Here is a 19,448-nt window from a genome sequence, read left to right on the forward strand (position 1 = left end):
GCGTAGTAGGCTAAGCTTCTACCTACAGTGTCAGCATCCCATATGGGCACTGGTTCATGTCCCGACTGCTCCTCTTTCAACCCAGCTCTCTGCTTATGGCCTGAGAAAGTAGTAGAAGATAGCCCAAGTGCTTGGGCCCCTGAAACCATGTGGGAGACCTGGAAGAAGCTCCGGCTCATGGCTCCTGACTTTAGATCAGCCCAGCTCCAGCCATTGTGGCCATCTGGGGAGTGAACCAGCAGATGGAAGACCTCTCTGTCTTTCTCTCTGTAATTCTACCTCTCAAATAAATACATAAAATATTTAAAATTTCTTTTATTTTCATTTCTTCAAAAGGCAGAGTAGCAGAGAGAGAGAGAGAGAGAGAGAGAGGCAGAGACACAGAAAGACAGCTCTTCCATCCGCTAGTTCACTCCCCAAATGACCGCAATAGCCAGGGCTGGGACAGGCCCACATGAATAGCCGGGAACTCCACTTTGGTCTCCCACATGGAGGGCAGGAGCCCAAGCACTTGGGCCATTTTCTGCTGCCTTCCCAGGCATATTAGCATTAGCAAGGAGCTGGATCAGAAGCAGGAGCAGCCGGGATGTGAATGGGTATTCTGATAGGGGACAGAAGCGGTGGTTTAATCTGCTGTACCATAGTACCAGCCCTCCAGGCAAAACTTTGTGAGGAACTGCCATGCTGTTTCCCACAGCAGCTGCATCTTTCTTTAAAAAAAAAAAAAATCATTTACTTATTAGAAAGTCAGAGTTAGAGAGAGAAAAGAGGCAAGGAGAAAGAGACAGGTCTTCCATCTGCTGGTTCACTCCCCAGATGGCCACAATGGCCAGAGCTGCGCCAATCCTCCAGGAGCCAGGAGCTTCCCCTGGGTCTCCCATGTGGGTTCAGAGGCCCAAGCACTTGGGCCATCCTCCATGCTTTCCCAGGCCATAGCAGAGCGCTGGATTGGAGGTGGAACAGCCAGAACTTGAACCAGTGCCCATATGGGATACTGGCACTGCAGGCAGTGGCCTAACCCGCTACACCATGGCGCCGGCCCCTGCACTTTTCAAAATAGCTGTCCAAGGGGGTGTTTCTGGCAGGTGGGGTGGATACAGTCCCTGTCATCTCACCACACAGAGGCCCTCGGTTGCACCTGTGCTTTGAGGATGAGACAACTGAGGCTTCATCCAAGAAACCATGGCCTTGAATAGAACCAGCCTTCTGCTTTTTGCCAACCAGGTGGCTACTGTCCTCACTTTAAGATCCCCACAGTGTCCCTGGAGAACCCCTCCCCACACGTGGTTCATGAGACCCAAGGCTTGGGGGAAGGGCATACAGCCCAGGCCAGGCTGCTCGGAGCACTGGCCCCTGCCCCAGCTGATGGGCATGCAGGACCAAGGAGACTCAGTGGTGGGCTTTTATGAAAGCTGAAAAACACTAACTTTTCCTCCTAGTTTGAAGGTAGCAACACAGGAGCCCAGAGCTAAGGGGCCTGGCGTGCCAATGTGAGGGGAGACCATGTCTGAGAATGAACCCAAATGAGGAACGCAGAGTTGGGAAGGAGGTGCCGGCCGACCTTCAGCCACCTCCACCTGAAGGCAGGGTACTTCCGACCTCCAGTCACACGAGCAAGCTCAGGACAGACGTGTGTCCTCCTGCTTTGCCGTCTCAGTCGAGCACCTTCTCTCCAGAGAGAGCGTCCGCAGGAACACAAGTGTCCTGGGCAAAGTGAACACACTGGATGACAGTAAGCCATGAAAATAAGCACACACCAAAAAAAGGAAAAAAGCACTTAAAACAAAACCAGGGGCTGGAGTTGTGGTGTGGTGGATTGAACTGCCACCTGGGACACTAGCATCCCATATGAGCAGAGGTTCGAGTCCCAGTCGCTCTATTTCCAATCCAGCTCCCTGGGAAAGCAGCAGAAACCTGCCCAGGTCTTAAGACCAGGATGGAGTTCCAGGCGCTTGCCTTCAGCTTGGCCCAGCCCTGGCCATTGTAGCTATTTGGGGAGCAAACCAACAGATGGAAGACCGGTTTTATTTAATCTTTTGTATTTATTTGAGAGGTAGAGTTACAGACAGAGAGAGGGAGAGACAGAGAGAAAGTTCTTCCATCTGCTGGTTCACTCCCAAATGGCCACAATGGCCGGAGCTGGGCCAACCTGAAGCCAGGAGCCAGAAAGTTCTTCTGGATCTCCCACGTGGGTGCAGGGACCCCAGCACTTGGACCATCTTCCACTGCTTTCCCAAGCCATTAGCAGAGAGCTGGATCGGAAGTGGACCATCTAGGACTTGAACCAGTGCCCATGTGGGATGCCGGCACTGCAGGCGGTGGCTTTACCTATTATACCATAGCGCCAGCCCTCAAAAATAAATCTTTAAGCAAAAACAAACAAACAAACAAACAAAAAAACAGCTTCTAAAAAAAAGAGAGAGAGAAGCCCTGAGCCTTGGCCTCATTACCCCCAAGTGCTTCCCCAGGGCTGCATCATTTGAAAGCTGTGAAAACCAAGGGCTTGGAACCTGGTTGAATGACTCCTTCATCAAGCTGGTAATTAAACAGGCACCTCAAAATGCAGATATTTGAATACACACACCAGGTATGTTTCTACCAAATTATGGCCCTAAACAACTTTAACAATTTTATTCACATGTAATTTATACACCATAAAATTCACACACTTTGAGTGTACAATTCAGGAATTTGTTTAAATTTTTATTTATTTTAATTTTATATGAAAGGCATAGAGAGAGAAACAGATCTTACATCTGCTGGTTCACTCCCCAGATGGCTACCATAGCCAGGGTTAGGCCAGGCCAAAACCCAGAAACTAACCCAGGTCTCCCACATGAACGGCAGAAGCCCAAGTACTTGATCCATCACCTGCTGCTTCCCAGGGTACACGCCAGCAGGAAGCAGGATCAGAAGCAGAGCTCAAACTCAAAATCAGGCACTCTGATGTGGAATGCAGACATTACAGTGTCTTAACCACGGCGCCAAAAGCTCACCCCAATTCAGTGATCCTTATACACCTTCCAAGTTATACAACCATCACCCCATCTAGAACATTCCATTATTCCATAAGATTCCTGGTGTAAATCAGCAGTCACCTCCCATTTCCTCTTCTGAGCACCAGGCGATGACTTATCTGCTTTCTGTATCTACAGATTTTCACTTCTGGCTATTTCATATAAATGGTGGTCTTTGTGTCAGCCTTTTTTGATTTAGCATACTGTTTTTGAGGTTTCTCTTTTTTGTAACATGTATCAATATCTTTTTTGTTGCAATACAAATGTGGTATATAGGGCTGGCATTGTGGTGCAGTGGGTTAAGCTGCAACCTGCAATGCTGGCATCCCATATGAGCAGCTAGCTCACATCCCAGCTGCTCCATTTCCGATCCAGCTCCCTGTTAACATGCCTGGGAAAGCACCAGAAGACAGCCCAAGTGTTTAGGCCCCTGCCACCCTTGTAGGAGACCCAGATGAAGTACCAAGCTCCTGGGTTCAGCCTGGTCCAGCCCCAGACATTACAGCCATTTTTGGAGTAATGATCCATAACAAATCTGTTAGAATGGATGGAACATCTCTTCCTCTCTTTGTCATTCCATCTCTATCTGTAACTCTGCCTCTAAATAAAGATATCTTTTTTAAACGTGTGGTACAGGTATCCAGGTTGCTGGATATTTGGGTTGCTTCCATAGGTCAATGACAGTGGGTAATACAGCTAGGAACATTCCTATGCAAGTCGTGGTTCAGACACCAACATTCCTTTAAGATTTATTTGTGGGGGCCTGTGCTGTGGCGTAGTGGGTAAAGCTGTCACCTGCAGTGCCAGCATCCCATATGGCATATGGGCACCGGTTCGAGTCCTGGCTGCTCCACTTCTGATCCAGCTCTCTGCTATGGCCTGGGAAAGCAGTAGAAGATGGTCCAAGTGCTTGGGCCCCTGCACCTGTGTGGGAGACCCAGAAGAAGCTCCTAGCTTCAGATCAGCACAGCTCCAGCCATTGCAGCCAACTGGGGAATAAACCAGCAGATGAAAGTGTGTGTGTGTGTGTGTGTGTGTGTGTGTGACTCTCCTCTCTTTGTAACTCTTTCAAATAAATAAATAAATCTTTTTAAAAAAAAATTTTTTAAATGATTTATTTATAGGGCCAGCACTATGGTATAGAGGGATAAGCCTCCACCTACAGTGCCGGCATCTCATATGGGTCCTGGTTCACATCCTGGCTGCTCCATTTCCCATCCAGCTCCCTGTTAATGTGCCTGAGAATGCAGTAGAAGATGCCCCAAGCATTTGGGCCCCTGTGCCCAGGCAGGAGACCCAGTAGAAGCTCCTGGCTCCTGGGTTTGGCTTGGTCCAGCCCTGGCCATTGTGGCCATTTGGGGAGTCAATCAGTGGATTGATGATATCTCTCTCTCTCTCTTCCTCCCTCCCTCTCTCTCCCTCTGTGTCTCCTGCCTTTCAAATAAGATTTATTTATTTATTTATTTATTTATTTATTTATTTATAAGGCAGAGTTACAGATAGAGAGAGGAAAAGACAGAGAGAGAGATCCTCATCCATTGGTTCTCTCCCTAGATAGCCACAATGTCCAGGGCTGAGGCAAGCTGAAGCCAGGAGCCAGGAGCCAGGGGTTTCCTTTCATATATTTTTGAAAGGCAGAGTTAGAGAGACAGAGAGGTCTTCCATCCATTGGTTCACTCCCCAAATGGCCACAACAGTCAGAGCTAAGCCAATCCGAAGCCAGGAGCTTATTCTGGGTCTCCTATATGGGTGCAGGGGCCCAGGGACTTGGGCCATCTTCCACTGTCTTCCCAGGCCATAGCAAAGAGCTAGATCAGAAGTGGAGCAGCTGGGACTCAAACCAGTGCCCATATGGGATGCTGGCACTGCAGACAGCGGCTTTACCTGCTATGCCACAGCACCAGCCCCAAGCCAGGGGTTTCTTCCAAGTCTCCCACATGGGTAGCAGGGTCCCAAACATTTGAGCCATCTTCTGCTGCTTTTCCCAGGCCATCAGCAGAGAACTGAATCAGAAGTGGAATAGCCAAGACACAAGTTCATGCTCATATGGGATGCTGGCATGGCAGGCAGTGGCCTCATGCGCTACACCATAATGCCAGCCCCACCAACATTCATTTCTGTTGGGCAGATTCTTAGGAACAGACTTGCTGGGTGGTATGGTACATTTCTAACTTTAAAGAATGTGCAAAACTGTTCTATTTCTAATGGTGGCAGTAGATTAGAACATGGGAGACACCACAAACTAGGAGTGAGACAGTGCAGGGAACACCAGCTTATTAAACCTGACTAACTCCCACATCAAGTCGCTACCTCCCAAAATAACCTAGAGAGCTGGAGGCACCAAAGTGACAGGGAGCTGTGGAGAAAGGACTCAGCTCTGCAGTACCACTCAAGTGCCAGTCTCCCAACTAGTTCAAGATGCACAGGTGTGTGCGCACACACACATAAACACACACACACACACACGATAGAATACTAGAGGAACCTTTTGGGGGGAAAATAGGCTAAGTATAAGGAAAACAGTGATGAATCAAATGCTGACACTTATTTTTCCAGGAGCAAAAGGACAATCATGGGGGCCAAGGCTGTGGCATGGCAGGTAAAGCTGCTGCCTGAGATGCCAAAATCCCATATGGGCACCGGTTTGAGTCCTGGATGCTCCACTTCCAACCTAGCTTGCTTGCTGCTAATGTGCCTAGGAGGGCAGCAGAGGATGGCCAAGGTCCTTAGGCCCCAGAGCACACATGGGAGACCTGCAAGAAACTCCAGGCTCCTGGCTGCAGCCTAACCCAGCCCCGGCTGTTGTGGCTATTTAAGGGGTGAACCAGCGGACAGAAGACCTCTCTCTCTGTCTCTCCCTCTTTCTCTGTAACTCTGACTTTTGAATAAATGAAATGAATCTTTAAAAAAAAAAAAAAAAGGTAATCACAATACACTACTAGATTCTGTACAGCCCCAATCATGGAAACACTGAAACTATATGGCTGTTTTCTTTATAATCCTTTTAGTCCCGCTGCATTATGTTTTAGTTTACGGCCTGAAATATTTCAGGCATACCAAAAATATTCAGAAAACCATTTCATTAACACCTGCCTTCTCACACTCAGTTTAGGAACCAACAATGCACATGGAGTTGAAAGGCCCCAGGTGTCTTCCCAACACTATTCCCATCTACTGCCTTAAGGAGGAGAATCCTTAGGCTACTTATTTCCACACCCCACACACACACCCCCAGATCAATTCTCAGTGCCCTGGCGGGCTGACCCCATGGATTGCAGCTCCTGGCCTCCTTTGCTTTGCCCACTAGTTGGACTGGTTAACTGAGACTCTAGGCAGTCAAAGACTCAAGAGCAGGAGGAGAAAGGCTGGGACATCTGTTGCTCCAGCTTCTCCGCTAAATGCTCCAGACCCTGCCTGCAACTCCTCTTCTACAGCTTCACGCTTGAGCCAAGTTCAGGTGACTGTCCTGCCACCCCCAAAGGCATCAGGTCTAGTAACATTCCCCAGCGTGGCCAACTCCAGGGGCCTCTCCTTTAAACTGCCCACCCCTCTAAATCACCTCCTTTCCAGCAAAACCCTGTTGAAAGAGCCATGTGCTTCTGGCCAGGGCTCTGCTACACTAACCTTGGCCCTACCAACCCTTGCTAGCCTTTGCACTTGCACTATATACACAGGTAACATTTGGCAACACACAGCAATTGTTTCCAAAGTCTTTAACTTTGGAGGGTATGTGCACACACTTCTCTGTAACTGTCTGCTAGAAGTTGATACATGTCACTTCAGTTAATCCATGTAACCATTCAAACTTTGCCTGCCCTGAGCATCCTTCTGACAGATTGAGGTTTCCTGTTTTTAGTTGTTACAAACAAGTGTTATCAACATTTTACATGTCTATTTTAAGTCTTATGAAAATTATTTTCATTTTTTTTATAGGCAGAAAAAGAGAGAGCTCCTAGCCACTTGTTCACTCCCCAAATGGCCACATTGGCCCGGGCTGGACTGGGACCAAAGCTGGGAGCCAGGAACTCAATCCAGGCCTCCCATGTGAGTGACAGGAACCCAGTTATTTGAGTCATCACCACTGCCCCCCAGGGTCTGCATCAGGAAGAAGTGGAAATTGGGACCAGAGCCAGATTCAAATCCACTCTAATATAGGATGCAGTGTCCCAAGTAGCTAGCTTCTCAACCACTGTTCAGTATATTTTTATAATAATTTCTTCAGTTTATACACTTATATCAACTTTTTTTTTTTTTTTTTTTTTTTTACAGGCAGAGTGGACAGTGAGAGAGAGAGAGAGAAAGGTCTTCCTTTGCCATTGGTTCACCCTCCAATGGCCGCCACGGCCGGCACGCTGCGGCCAGCGCACCGCACTGATCCAAAGCCAGGAGCCAGGTGCTTCTCCTGGTCTCCCATGGGGTGCAGGGCCCAAGCACTTGGGCCATCCTCCACTACACTCCCTGGCCACAGCAGAGAGCTGGCCTGGAAGAGGGGCAACCGGGACAGAATCCGGAGCCCTGACCGGGACTAGAACCCGGTGTGCCGGCGCCGCAAGGCGGAGGATTAGCCTATTGAGCCGCGGCGCCGGCTCACTTATATCAACTTTTTAAATTTGCACATAAGAGGTGGGCATTGTGGCACAGCGGGTTGAGCGGCCACTTGGGATGCCCACACTCCGTATTGGTTTGAGTCCCAGCTACTGCATTTCCAATCCAGCTTCCTGCCAATGCACATTCTGGGAGGCAGCAGACGATGGTTCAAGCATGTGGGCCCCTGCCACATACATAGGTAACCCCAACAGAGTTCCTGGCTCCTGAACTTGACCTGGCCCAGCCCTGGCTATCACAGGCATTTGGGCAGTGAACCAGTGAATGGAAGGTCTACGTGTGTGTGTGTGTGTGTGTGTATCACTTTTTCAAGTAGATGAAAATATATAAAAATTTTTTATTATAAATTAGGGCTAGCATTGTGGCACAGTGGATCAAGCTGTCTCCTGTAATCAAGGTGGCACCCTGTATTAGAAGGCCAGTCCCAGCAGTTCTGCTTCTAGTCCAGCTCCTTGTTAATGCTTCCAAAATGCAGTGGAAGACGGCCCAAGTGTTTGGATCCCTGCCAAACACATTTGAGACCTGGATAGAGTTCCAGGATGAAGCCTGGCCCAGACCTGGTCATTGTGGCCATTTGGGGAGTGAATCAGCAGATGGAAGATCTCTGTCTCTCCCTGTCACTCTGCCTTTCAAATAAATAATAAATAATAAATATTTTTAAAATGTATTTATTTGAAAGACATAGTAACAGAAAGACAGATCTTCCCTCTACCGATTAACTTCCCAAATGACTTCAACAGCCCAGGCTGGACCAGGTTGAAGCTAGGAGCTTTATCCAGGTCTCCCACAGGGGTCCAAGCACTTGGGCCACCGGAGCTGGATCAGAAGTGGAACAGCTGGGACTCAAACCAGAGTTCATATGGGATGCCAGCATTGTAGGCAGCAGCTTAATGCATTGGGCCACAATGCTAGCCCCAAATAAATAACTCTTTAAGAAAATAAATAGGCCGGCGCCGTGGCTCACTAGGCTAATCCTCCGCCTAGCGGCGCCGGCACACCGGGTTCTAGTCCCGGTCGGGGCGCCGGATTCTGTCCCGGTTGCCCCTCTTCCAGGCCAGCTCTCTGCTGTGGCCAGGGAGTGCAGTGGAGGATGGCCCAGGTGCTTGGGCCCTGCACCCCATGGGAGACCAGGAAAAGCACCTGGCTCCTGGCTCCTGCCATCGGATCAGCGCGGTGCACCGGCCGCAGCGCGCCGGCCACGGCGGCCATTGGAGGGTGAACCAACGGCAAAGGAAGACCTTTCTCTCTGTCTCTCTCTCTCACTGTCCACTCTGCCTGTCAAAAAAAAAAAAAAAAAATTGCAGACTGGCATGTAACATTCATACATATTTATGGAGTCAGTACAATAATTTCACAGACACGTACAATGGTTGATGATTAGATCAGGATGGCTTTTGAATTTTTGACTATGTGGATGGATATTTGTTACTTATCAAAATGTAGAATGGATTCCAGTAGGCTAAACCAAAGGGGGACGGGGAGCACTATTGTCAGCCCTGTGAGCTCGGCTGCCCCAGTGCCCTCCCCGAGTGTCTAATCACCACCCTCCTGGGCAGGAGACACAAACAAGCGAGTTTCACTGGAGGACTCCCAGGTCTCTGCCACCTGTCCTGTCCTCTGAGGCCCAGCTCTGTCCCAGTGGGAAGATGAGGTTAATGACTCAAGGTCCCAGCATGGCTGTGAAACATCTGGAGATGTTTCTTAACACAGGTGGCTGAGTCATAAGACCCAAAACTGGGCAGTCAAACCGCAGGAGTCACACTTGGCGCAGATTCCCAGACACACAGTGGGTTAAGCCACCGCCTCCAATCCCAGCACCACATATGAGCACCGGTTCGAGTCCCAGCAAGCCTCCACTTGTGACACTGGCATCCCAGCTGGCAGTTCAGGTCCCAGCTGCTCTACTTCCTATCCAGCTCCCTGCTAATATACCTGGGAAAGCAGCAGAAGATGGCTCAAGTACGTGGGTTCCTGCCACCATGTGGGAGATCCAGATGGAGTTCCAGACTCCCAGCTTCAGCCTGGACCAGCCCTGGCTGTTTGGCCATTTGGAGAGTGAAACAGTAGACAGATCTCTCCCTGTCTGTCTGTCTGTCTCTAACCCTGCTTTTCAAATAAGTGAATAAATCTCAAAATCTCATAGCATTTACAGACAAGGGTCTGGCCCAGGAACATCAGGGGTTGCCAGGACCACGACACTGACATGCCTCTCGGCAGTGCTACATGCTCCAGGGGTTGTGCGCATATAGCTCTCTTTCTAAGAAATCTCCTCCAAATAGCTTTGGGGATGCTGACTATAGTAGGACTCATCACCATAGAAACATGACCAGGGATGGGAAGTTGACTTCACCTACAATGTACCGATTGTGCATGGGTAAAGATTCTGAGTCATGCGCCAGAATGTGGGGGTGCATGCCTGACTGTCGGGCAGTTGGAGACAGGACACGAAACAGTGAAGGGGTGAGCTTCCGCAGTCAGGCTGCCCTGAGTTCAAATCCAGAGTTATGTAATCTCTCTGTGCCTCAGATTCCCCAGCTGTGAAGGGGTTAGGAGAGGAGCAGTATGCAACACAGCATGCATTTTTACAAAAATATGACACCATCAAAGAGAATGCAGAGGAATGACACTTGTCTTAGTGAGTCAGAGGCCAGGTAAGACATCTGTGACTGACACTGAAGTGTCTGGGTTTGATTACTGGCTCTGGCTCCTGACTTGTTTCCTGCTAATGCAGAGCTAGGAAAACACCGGTTACGCGTCAAGAGAGTGGGTACCTGCCATGTACATGGGAGACCTGGACTGAGCTCCCAGCTCCCAGCTTCAGTCCTGTTCATTGTGGCCATCTGGGGAGTGAACCAGCAGAAGTGAGCTTGCTTTATCTGCTTCTCATATAAATGATTTGGAAAAAAGAATGTATTGTGACCTAATGCGCAACTGTGAACCTGTTAACCAAGTGGGCAGCTAAGTGATGTCTAACAGATGCCATTGTGTTTTCCTTGAAAGTTTAAATTATCCCACAATGCCTCAGGGAGCTTGCTGTGGCTCCTCAGAGATACCTCAGCACACCATCTGGGAACCAGAGACATAGACAACCTCTAATAACCTCCAGAAGTGGCCTGGCCAGCATCCTTCTGTTTTTGTTTTGTTTTGTTTTAACATTTATTTATTTATTTGAAAGTCAGAGTTACACAGAGAGAGAGAGAGAGAGAAAGGTCTTCTATCCGATGGTTCACTCCCCAATTGGCCACAAAAGCCAGAGCTGTGCTGATCTGAAGTCAGAAACCCAGAGCTGCTTCTAGGTCTCCCACAGAGGTGCAGGGGCCCAAGGTCTTGAGCCATCTTCTGCTGCTTTCCCAGGTCACAGCAGAGAGCTGGATTGGAAGTGGAGCAGCCAGGTCTCAAACTGGTGCCCATATGGGATGCCGGCACTTCAGGCCAGGGCATTAATCTGCTACAGCGTCGACCCCTCCTTCTGTTTTTTCTACCAATATTTTCATTTTTCTTCATGGGGTTACTCCTCCACCACTCATTTTTTTCCTTTTTTTAGATTGATTTGAAAGGTAGAATGAAACAGAGGGAGAAGGAGAGATTCATCTTCCATCTGCTGGTTCACTCTCCAAATGCCCAAAACAGCCAGGGCTGGGCCAGCTGAAACCAGGAGCCAGGAAATCAATCCAGGTCTCCCATGTGAGTGGCAGAAACCCAAGTATTTGGGCCATTACCCACTTCCTTGCAAGCAGAAAGTTGGAATGGAAGCAAGGAGGAGCTGAGACCAAAAACATGCACTCTGATATGGGATGCAGGTGCCCCTAGCAGCGTCTTAACTCACTGCACCACAATGCCTGCTCTTATTTCATATAGCACAAGTGGCCCTGATCTCACTCCTGGAACAGACTTATGGCCAAAGCCTGGCCAATCAGGGCCAAGGGATTGTTTAAGTCAGGGATAATCACACGACCCAAGCTGAACCAATAGTCCCAGGACTCTTGCTGGAACTACAGGGAGAGGGGAGAACAAGACGTTTGCTAGGCTGGTGGATGTCAACCAGAGGCTGCCAGTGACTATCTATGCCACAGCATGAGAGAGAGGAGCTGAGAATGAAGCTGACACAGAGCAGACAGACATCTTCTGATCCCTTGGGTCCAGCCTTGCTGAAGCTGTTTATCACTGGACTTTTCAGTGTCCAAGCCACCTTGTTGGCTTGAAATCAGTTGAACTGGGTTTCTGTCATGTGCAGCTAAGAGTCTGGATCATTGTTGTTGTTTTTTTTTAATTTTTATTTATTTTTTATTTATTTTTTTGACAGGCAGAGTGGACAGTGAGAGAGAGAGAGAGAAAGGTCTTCCCTTTTGCCATTGGTTCACCCTCCAATGGCTGCCGTGGCCGGCGCACTGCGCCGATCCGAAGCCAGGAGCCAGATGCTTCTCCTGGTCTCCCATGGGGTGCAGGGCCCAAGCACTTGGGCCATCCTCCACTGCACTCCCTGGCCACAGCAGAGAGCTGGCCTGAAAGAGGGGCAACCGGGACAGAATCCGGCGCCCCGAACGGGACTAGAACCCGGTGTGCTGGCGCCGCAAGGCGGAGGATTAGCCTAGTGAGCCGCGGCGCCGGCCGAGTCTGGATCATTGTGTGATGGCACAGTACAAAGCAGGCACAGAAGCTTTCTTCTGGAGCTAAAGGGCTCCGGACATTTTCTGAGCCCACTGTATTCGGAACCCCAAAAGTATCTGAACCCAAAAGGTCTAGGTTCAAATTCTGGCTCCGTGACTTATACATCACTTACTATCTCTAGACAATAGCAGAACCCAGGAATCCTGACTTTCTGTCCAGTGATGCTTCCAAATGACCCCGACTAAATAAAGAGCCAACAAGGTGACACATGATGGAAGAGGAAAAAAAAACAGCCAAGGGGCGGACACTGTGGCACAGCAGGTTAATCTGCTGTCACTTGGGATATCAGCAATTTCATATCTGAGGTAGGTCTGAGTCCTACCTGCTCTGCTTCTGATCTTTCCATGCTAATGTACCTGGGAAGACAGCAGATGATGGCTCAAGTACTTGGGTCCCTGCCACCTATGTAGAAAATCTGGAAGAATTTCCAAGCTCCTGGCTTCAACCTAGCCCAACCTGGCTGTTGCAGGCATTTGGGGGGATTAACCAGTAGATGGAAGAGCTCTCTGTTTCTCTGTCTCTGTCACTGTGCCTTACAGATAAATAAATTTTTAAAAAATTAATAAAATTTAATAAAATAAAAAAAAATTTAAAAGGCAGTAAAAGAACACCCAGGGCACAGACCTACCTTGGGTAGGGATTAAGAGCAGAGACTGCAATCAACAGCCTGGGTTCAACTCCTGGCTCCAGGATCTGGCATTGTGGCATAGTGGGTAAAGTTGCCACCTGGGAGGGAAGCTGACATCCCATACGGACTCCTGGCTACTCCATTTCCAATCCAGTCCCCTGTAAATGCTCCTGGGAAAGCAGCAGAAGATGGCCCAAGTGGTTGGGTCCCTGTACCTCCATGGGAGTCTCAGAGGAAGCTCCTGGCTCTTGGCTCCTAGCTTCAGACCAGCCCAGCTCTGGCCACTGCAACCATCTGGGGAGTGAAGCAGTGAATGAAGATCTCTCTCCCTTTCTCTCTATAACTCTGCCTTTCAAGTAAATAGATAAACCTTAACAAAAAAAGAAAAAAAAAATCTCCTGGCTCCAGCACTTATCTGCACGTGACCTTGAGTAACACACTTAACCTCTGTAAAATGGGGATCCAAAGGTTCTAATGAAATCATGCGGATCTGCTGGCTCTTAGGCCGCCTCCACGGTGTCTGCCCTACACACAGCAGCCAGAGGATGCCCATTTAATTCACAGGGAAAGTCAGAATATTTTTTTTTTTGACAACTCTTTTTTTTTTATTTAGTAAATATAAATTTCCAAAGTACAGTTTATGGATTACATTGGCTTCCCCCCCATAATTTCCCTCCCACTGGCACCCCTCCCATCTCCCGCTCCCTCTCCCATTCCATTCACATCAAGATTCATTTTTAATTATCTTTATATACAGAAGATCGATTCAGTATATATTAAGTAAAGATTTCATCAGTTTGCACCCACACAGAAACACAAAGTGTAAAAACACTGTTTCAGTACTAGTTATAGCATTACTTCACGTTGGACAACATATTAAGGACAGATCCCACATGAGAAGTAAGTACACAGTGACTCCTGTTGTTGACTTAACAATTTGACACTCTTGTTTATGGTGTCCGTAATCTCCCTAGGCTCTAGTCATGAGTTGCCAAGGCTATGGAAGCCTTTTGGGTTCTCCGACTTAGATCTTATTCCGGCAGGGTCATAGTCAAAGTTGAAGTTCTCTCCTCCTTTCAGAGAAAGGTACCTCCTCCTTTGATGGCCCAATTCTTTCCACTGGGATCTCACTCGCAGAGATCTTTCATTTAGGTTTTTTTTTTTTTTTTTCCCCAGAGTGTCTTGGCTTTCCATGCCTAAAATACTCTCATTGGCTCTTCAGCCAGATCCAAATGCCTTAAGGGCTGATTCTGAGGCCAGAGTGCTATTTAGGACATCTGCCATTCTATGAGTCTGCTGTGTATCCCGCTTCCCATGTTGGATCGTTCTCTCCCTTTTTGATTCTATCAGTCAGTATTAGCAGACACTAGTCTTGTTTGTGTGATCCCTTTGACTCTTAGACCTATCAGTGTGATCAACTGTGAACTGAAGTTGATCACTTGGACTAGTGAGATGGCATTGGTACATGCCACCTTGATGGGATTGTATTGGAATCCCCTGGCACGTTTCTAACTCCAGAAAGTCAGAATCTTTACCATGGCCACCAAAGCCCCTGCATCCATCTGAGGTCAGGCTTGGGGAAAGCTGCTCTGGACCCCCTTCATCCTAGGTTGGGAGGGACAGGCAGGTTTCCAGCGAGGTAAATCACAAAATACTCACTAAATCACCTGCTACGGTGTCTGTAAAGTGACCTTCCACGGTCACACCACAGGCCAGAGGGCAAAGCACAAGCTGGTCTCAGGCTGATGCTCCATTTACCAGCCTGACCAAAACCACAGCCACTCAACAACGAAGTCTTCATGGAGTCCCAATGGACTCCAGCAAGTCTCTGACAGATACCAATCACAGTCCAAAGAAAAGTGATCCTTTCCTCTAGAAAGTTCCAGAGATTATGCTGAGGTTTTTTTGTTTGTTTTTGACAGAGTGGACAGTGAGAGAGAGAGACAGAGAGAAAGGTCTTCCTTTTCCATCGGTTCACCCCCCCAATGGCCACTGCAGCCAGCGCACCGCGCTGATCCAAAGCCAGGAGCCAAGTGCCTCTCCCGGTCTCCCATGCGGGTGCAGGGCCCAAGTACCTGGGCCATCCTCCACTGCACTCCCAGGCCACAGCAGAGAGCTGGACTGGAAGAGGAGTGACCAGGACAGAATCCAGTGCCCCGACTGGGACTAGAACCTGGTGTGCCGGTGCCATAGGTGGAGGATTAGCCTAGTGAGTCGCATTTGTTTGTGTGTTTGTTTTGGCAGAGAAGGAACTGGAATTCCAAGGACCCTCCAGATCCTTCAGGCTCTGAGAATTATGTTTCTGCTCTCCCTCATTTATAAAAGGGAAGGATGAGGAGGGCACCTGGTACAGCAGTTCACGCCGGCATCCCACATCAGTCTGGCTCCAGTGCCAGCTCTGCTTCCCATCCAGCTTCCTGCTAATGCACACCCTGAGGGATAGTACAGGACGGCTCAAGTACTTGAGTCCCTGTTATCCAGATGGAGTTCCAGCCTCCTAGGTTTGGCCTGGCCCAGCCCTGGCTGTTGCAGGCATTTGAGGAGTGACCCAGCAGATGGAAGATTCTTTCTTTCTTTCTCTCTCTCTCTCTCTCTCTTCCTTTCTCTCTTTCCGCTCTTTCAAATCAAATGAAAATAAACTTTCGAAAAATCTCTTTCAAATAAATGTAAAATTAACAAAAAATGTTTTCAAAAATTTTAAAAGGGGGTGGGGGGTGGCTGAAGTACAGGTAAAACCCAGAGACAAGGGGCCGGCACTGTGGTGCAGTGGCTTAAAGCCCCAGCCTGCAGCGCTGCCAACCCATATGGGCACTGGTTCATGTCCCAGCTGCTCCTCTTCCAATTCAGCTCTCTGCTATGGCCTGGGAAAGCAGAAGATGGCCCAGGTCCTTGGGCCCCTGCACCCGTGTGGGTGACGTGGAAGAAGCTCCTGGCTCCGGATCAGCTCAGATCTGGCCATTGCAGTCATTTGGGGAGTGAACCAGCAGAATGGAAAACCTATCTCTCTCTCTGGCTCTGTCTCTCTCTGTAACTCTGTCTTTCAAAGAAATAAAATAATTCTTAAAAAAAAAAAAAATAGAGAGAGACATTATACATCACCCCAAAATCAGAGACACACAAACAGGAATCCCAGATTCTAAGGCAGATGTGGTAAAATTAAGATAGATGGGGATTTTCCAGCGGAAATAAAAGTCCTTTGTGTTAACATTTCCAGTTCCAGTCTGCCCACCTGCCTGCCAGCTGTCACCTCCTTGTTCCCAAGAAGTGCCTCCTATCTGAAACTGCGCAACATGAGCAGAGCACACACCCTCTTTATTATATGCATATTGTCAGAGACTCATGCCTTGAGTTCGGAGCTCTCACACGCAAGAAGACAGCCAGGGACATCCCAGCGTTTAGGAAACTAGGTTCTAATCCCAGGATCACCACTGAATAGCTGTGTGAACTCAGCACATCTGAGCTTCGGTATCCTCGTTTGTGAACTGAAGATGAAGACGGTGTTTTTGCCCCAGAGGCCACTTGGGTTTGAGTCGATCCTCTGCCCCGACAGTTGACTACCAAAGCCTGCAGCCAACAGGGTCTCACCTCCCTGAAGCAGGGTCCGGTCCATCCCGTCTCAAAAGAACTGAGCGAGCAACAGTGGTTTTCACTCGGCCAGCCCGTCTATAACCCTTGCTATGCACCAGGGGACAACATCCAGACTTATTTCCAAGTTCCTCTGCCCAACACACCTGGGCATCTGGGACACCGAGCAGGAACACAACAAACCAAACATCTCTGCGGCCTCTGCTTGCCAAGACTTGCTATCTAATTATTGCTAACTGCATTAATCGCATAGCTGTGAACCGGCAAGTGCCTCCACCTCCTCCTCCCAGTCTTTAGCAGGGCAAGGGGAAAGAATTACGCCCAACAGAAGCTCCACACAGCAACTTCCATGGGTCCTGGGTCTTCTCCACAGGGGTGGAGCCAAAAGGGTCCCCTGGGACCTGGGTCGCACTCCCACCCCCCCCCAGCCCTGGACCTAAAGGAGGGGGCTCCAACCTATGCCCTCTGGACAAGCCAAGAAAAGGATGAGAGCCCTAAGCTCCCCCCTCCCCGCTGCTCAGTCTCCCCAGTGCCGCTGTGTCTTCTTGGGACCTGTAACCTGGTGTCCACCTCGGGCAGCTCGCCTCTCCTGCTCTGAACGCGGCAGAGGCGTTACAAGGCCAGGAAATGTCACTGCTCCAGCTGAGGACGGGAGGCGTGGGCTGAAGGTGAGCACAGCGATTTCAGGCAAGCAGAGCCCACAGACCGCTGGCCCCGTCTCAAGCCACCGGAGTAGGTAGCTTGAGGCCTCTCCGAGCCTCCGGCCAGGACCCGGTCATTCTCTGTAAGGACTACTCTGACGTCAGCCCTCACCCCCATTCCGTGTAAAGCTCTGGGCCAGAAGGGGAGGGCCGGGAGCAGCCTCCATCACCCAGGGAAGCTTCTCAACTGTCAGAACTGACGGACGTCAACCTCAACGCCAGGCCCGGCCCGCAGCACCCCAGAGCCCCCAGAGGCGAGGAAGCGGGGTCCCCCAGGGGTGCCCGAGCGGCGAGCAAAGCCGGGCGGGAGCTTCAAGGAGAACGGCTCCGAAGCACAACTCCCAAACGGGGCAGCGGGAGGGCAGAGCTGCACCGCCAGCGGAGAGGCAGGCTTGGGGGAAGGGGAGCGTAAGGAGACCCCCGCCCTGCAGAGCCCAGCACCCCCAGGGCCCCTCAGGCTGCCTCCACTCAGGCCCGCAAGCAACGCGCCCTCGGAGACCACCGACCAACTTTCTGCAGCGCGGAAGGCGCGCGGAGCACGGAGCGGGTGAGAGGGCGGGCGCAGGGGGGCTCTGGGCGGGCGCCCCACGTGGATGAAGAAGTGAAGCGTGGCGGGTGGGAGGCGACCGGTCCACGCCGACCACCAGTCCTCAGGGCCTGGCCTGGGGCAGCCCCTGGGCCCTGGGGTTCCCACGCCCCGGGTGGGGGGGAGCTGGAAGAACCAGGCTCTGCCCCGCGAGACCAGGTAGCCCGGCCCTACCTGCAATTCCTGAAATTCTCCCTCCAGCTCGTGCCACTCGGACTCGCAGCGCTCCAGCTGCCCGGACATGGCGCAGTGGTGCAACGCGGCGGCGGCTGCGGCGGCGGCGGCTGCTCCCGCAGCGTGGCCCGGCCGGCCACCGGCACCTCACGCCCGCGCGCCCGCGGGCCGCCTTCTGAGGCACCAGCTGTTCCTGCGCAGCCGAAGCCACGCGCGCAGCGCCGTCACGGGGCTCCGCCCCGCCCCGCCCTCGCGCACGCCCCGCCCCACGCCCGAGAGGCGGGGCCGCGCGTGCGCAGTCGTCTCCGCGCGCCGTCGGCCCCCCATGGGGGCACGGTACGGGTTTTGTAGGTCTGAGCTGTGTCGGTCGCTGCCCACCCTGGAGATGACTTCCGCCCCTGCAGCATCTGCGCCTTCCACGAGCTCCCCAGCAGCATTTGCAGAGCTTGTTTGTTCGGGGTTGTGGCTTGGGGGCATTTACGCGGTGAGAGGGAGAAGACAGGAGATTTGGGGGACCCAGCCTCTCACCTCGCCTGACTGGAGCCAAAGCCAGGGGCCTGGAATGCTGGCGCTGACCCTGACGGTCCCGCAAGGTCGGGGCCCGGAGGGGACGTTCAGGCAGGGCCCTGACTCCTCACGCCGCCCTTATTACTACTGCAGCGAATGCATCCTGGTGTCACTCGGCCTCGGAGCTCAGGGATCCCAGGGCCTGCCCCCCAGCCCGGCCTTCCAGCCTCTAAATCCACACATGCCGGCCTCTCTCTCGTCCCGCAAGCCTCGGCTCAGGTGTATCAGCCTGTGTCCCACCTCAGAGCACCTGGGTTCCTGCTGCCCACGTGGGAGAGCTGCATCGGGCTCCGGGCTCCCAGCTTTGGCCCCAACCTAGCCAGGGCTGTCTCACAGGTATTTAGGGGAGTGAACCAGCGGATGGAAGATTTCTTTCTGTCTCCCAATTAAATTAAATTACAAAAACCCTCTGGCTCCTAAACCAGAGCCCTATTAATGAATAAATCAGAGGTTCCCAAAGCTCAGTGGTGGGTTGTGTGTACAGCAATCAAATTCAGAAACGCTTTATTGCAAGTAAGTGTCAGAGCCTGGGCGTGGAAACACTCAAGTGTATGAAGTTGGTTTCCACCTCCAGATAAGTCGTTTTCAGGGTCTAACGCTGGAGTCAAAAACTGAAAGGGGAAGTCACTTATTTTAAATATTTATTGGGGGCCCACGCCGCGGCTCACTCGGCTAATCCTCCACCTGCGGTGCCGGCACACTGGGTTCTAGTCCCGGTCGGGGTGCCAGATTTTGTCCCAGTTGCCCCTCTTCCAGGCCAGCTCTCTGCTGTGGCCAGGGAGTGCAGTGGAGGATGGCCCAGGTGCTTGGGCCCTGCACCCCATGGGAGACCAGGAAAAGCACCTGGCTCCTGGCTCCTGCCATTGGATCAGCGTGGTGCACCGGCAGCGGCGGCCATTGGAGGGTGAACCAATGGC

General features: G+C 51.0%; 1 protein-coding gene across 3 annotated transcripts in view; it reads right to left on the reverse strand.

Annotated features, from left to right (window-relative positions):
- TMEM120B (transmembrane protein 120B) overlaps nucleotides 1–18,175 on the reverse strand; it is a 62,121-nt gene extending 43,946 nt beyond the window's left edge. For all 3 annotated transcript variants that reach the window (XM_051837794.3, XM_051837793.3, XM_089323075.1), the window contains exon 1: nucleotides 17,965–18,175. In XM_051837794.3, coding sequence (XP_051693754.1) covers nucleotides 17,965–18,033 — 69 coding nt within the window. In that variant the 5' untranslated portion in view covers nucleotides 18,034–18,175. The remainder of the gene's footprint in view (nucleotides 1–17,964) is intronic.
- Nucleotides 18,176–19,448: the final 1,273 nt, after the last annotated feature.

This window comes from Oryctolagus cuniculus, chromosome 21 (genome assembly GCF_051225735.1).
Source record: "Oryctolagus cuniculus isolate XC-2025 breed Fujian yellow rabbit chromosome 21, ASM5122573v1, whole genome shotgun sequence".
Taxonomy (NCBI): Eukaryota; Metazoa; Chordata; class Mammalia; order Lagomorpha; family Leporidae; genus Oryctolagus; species Oryctolagus cuniculus.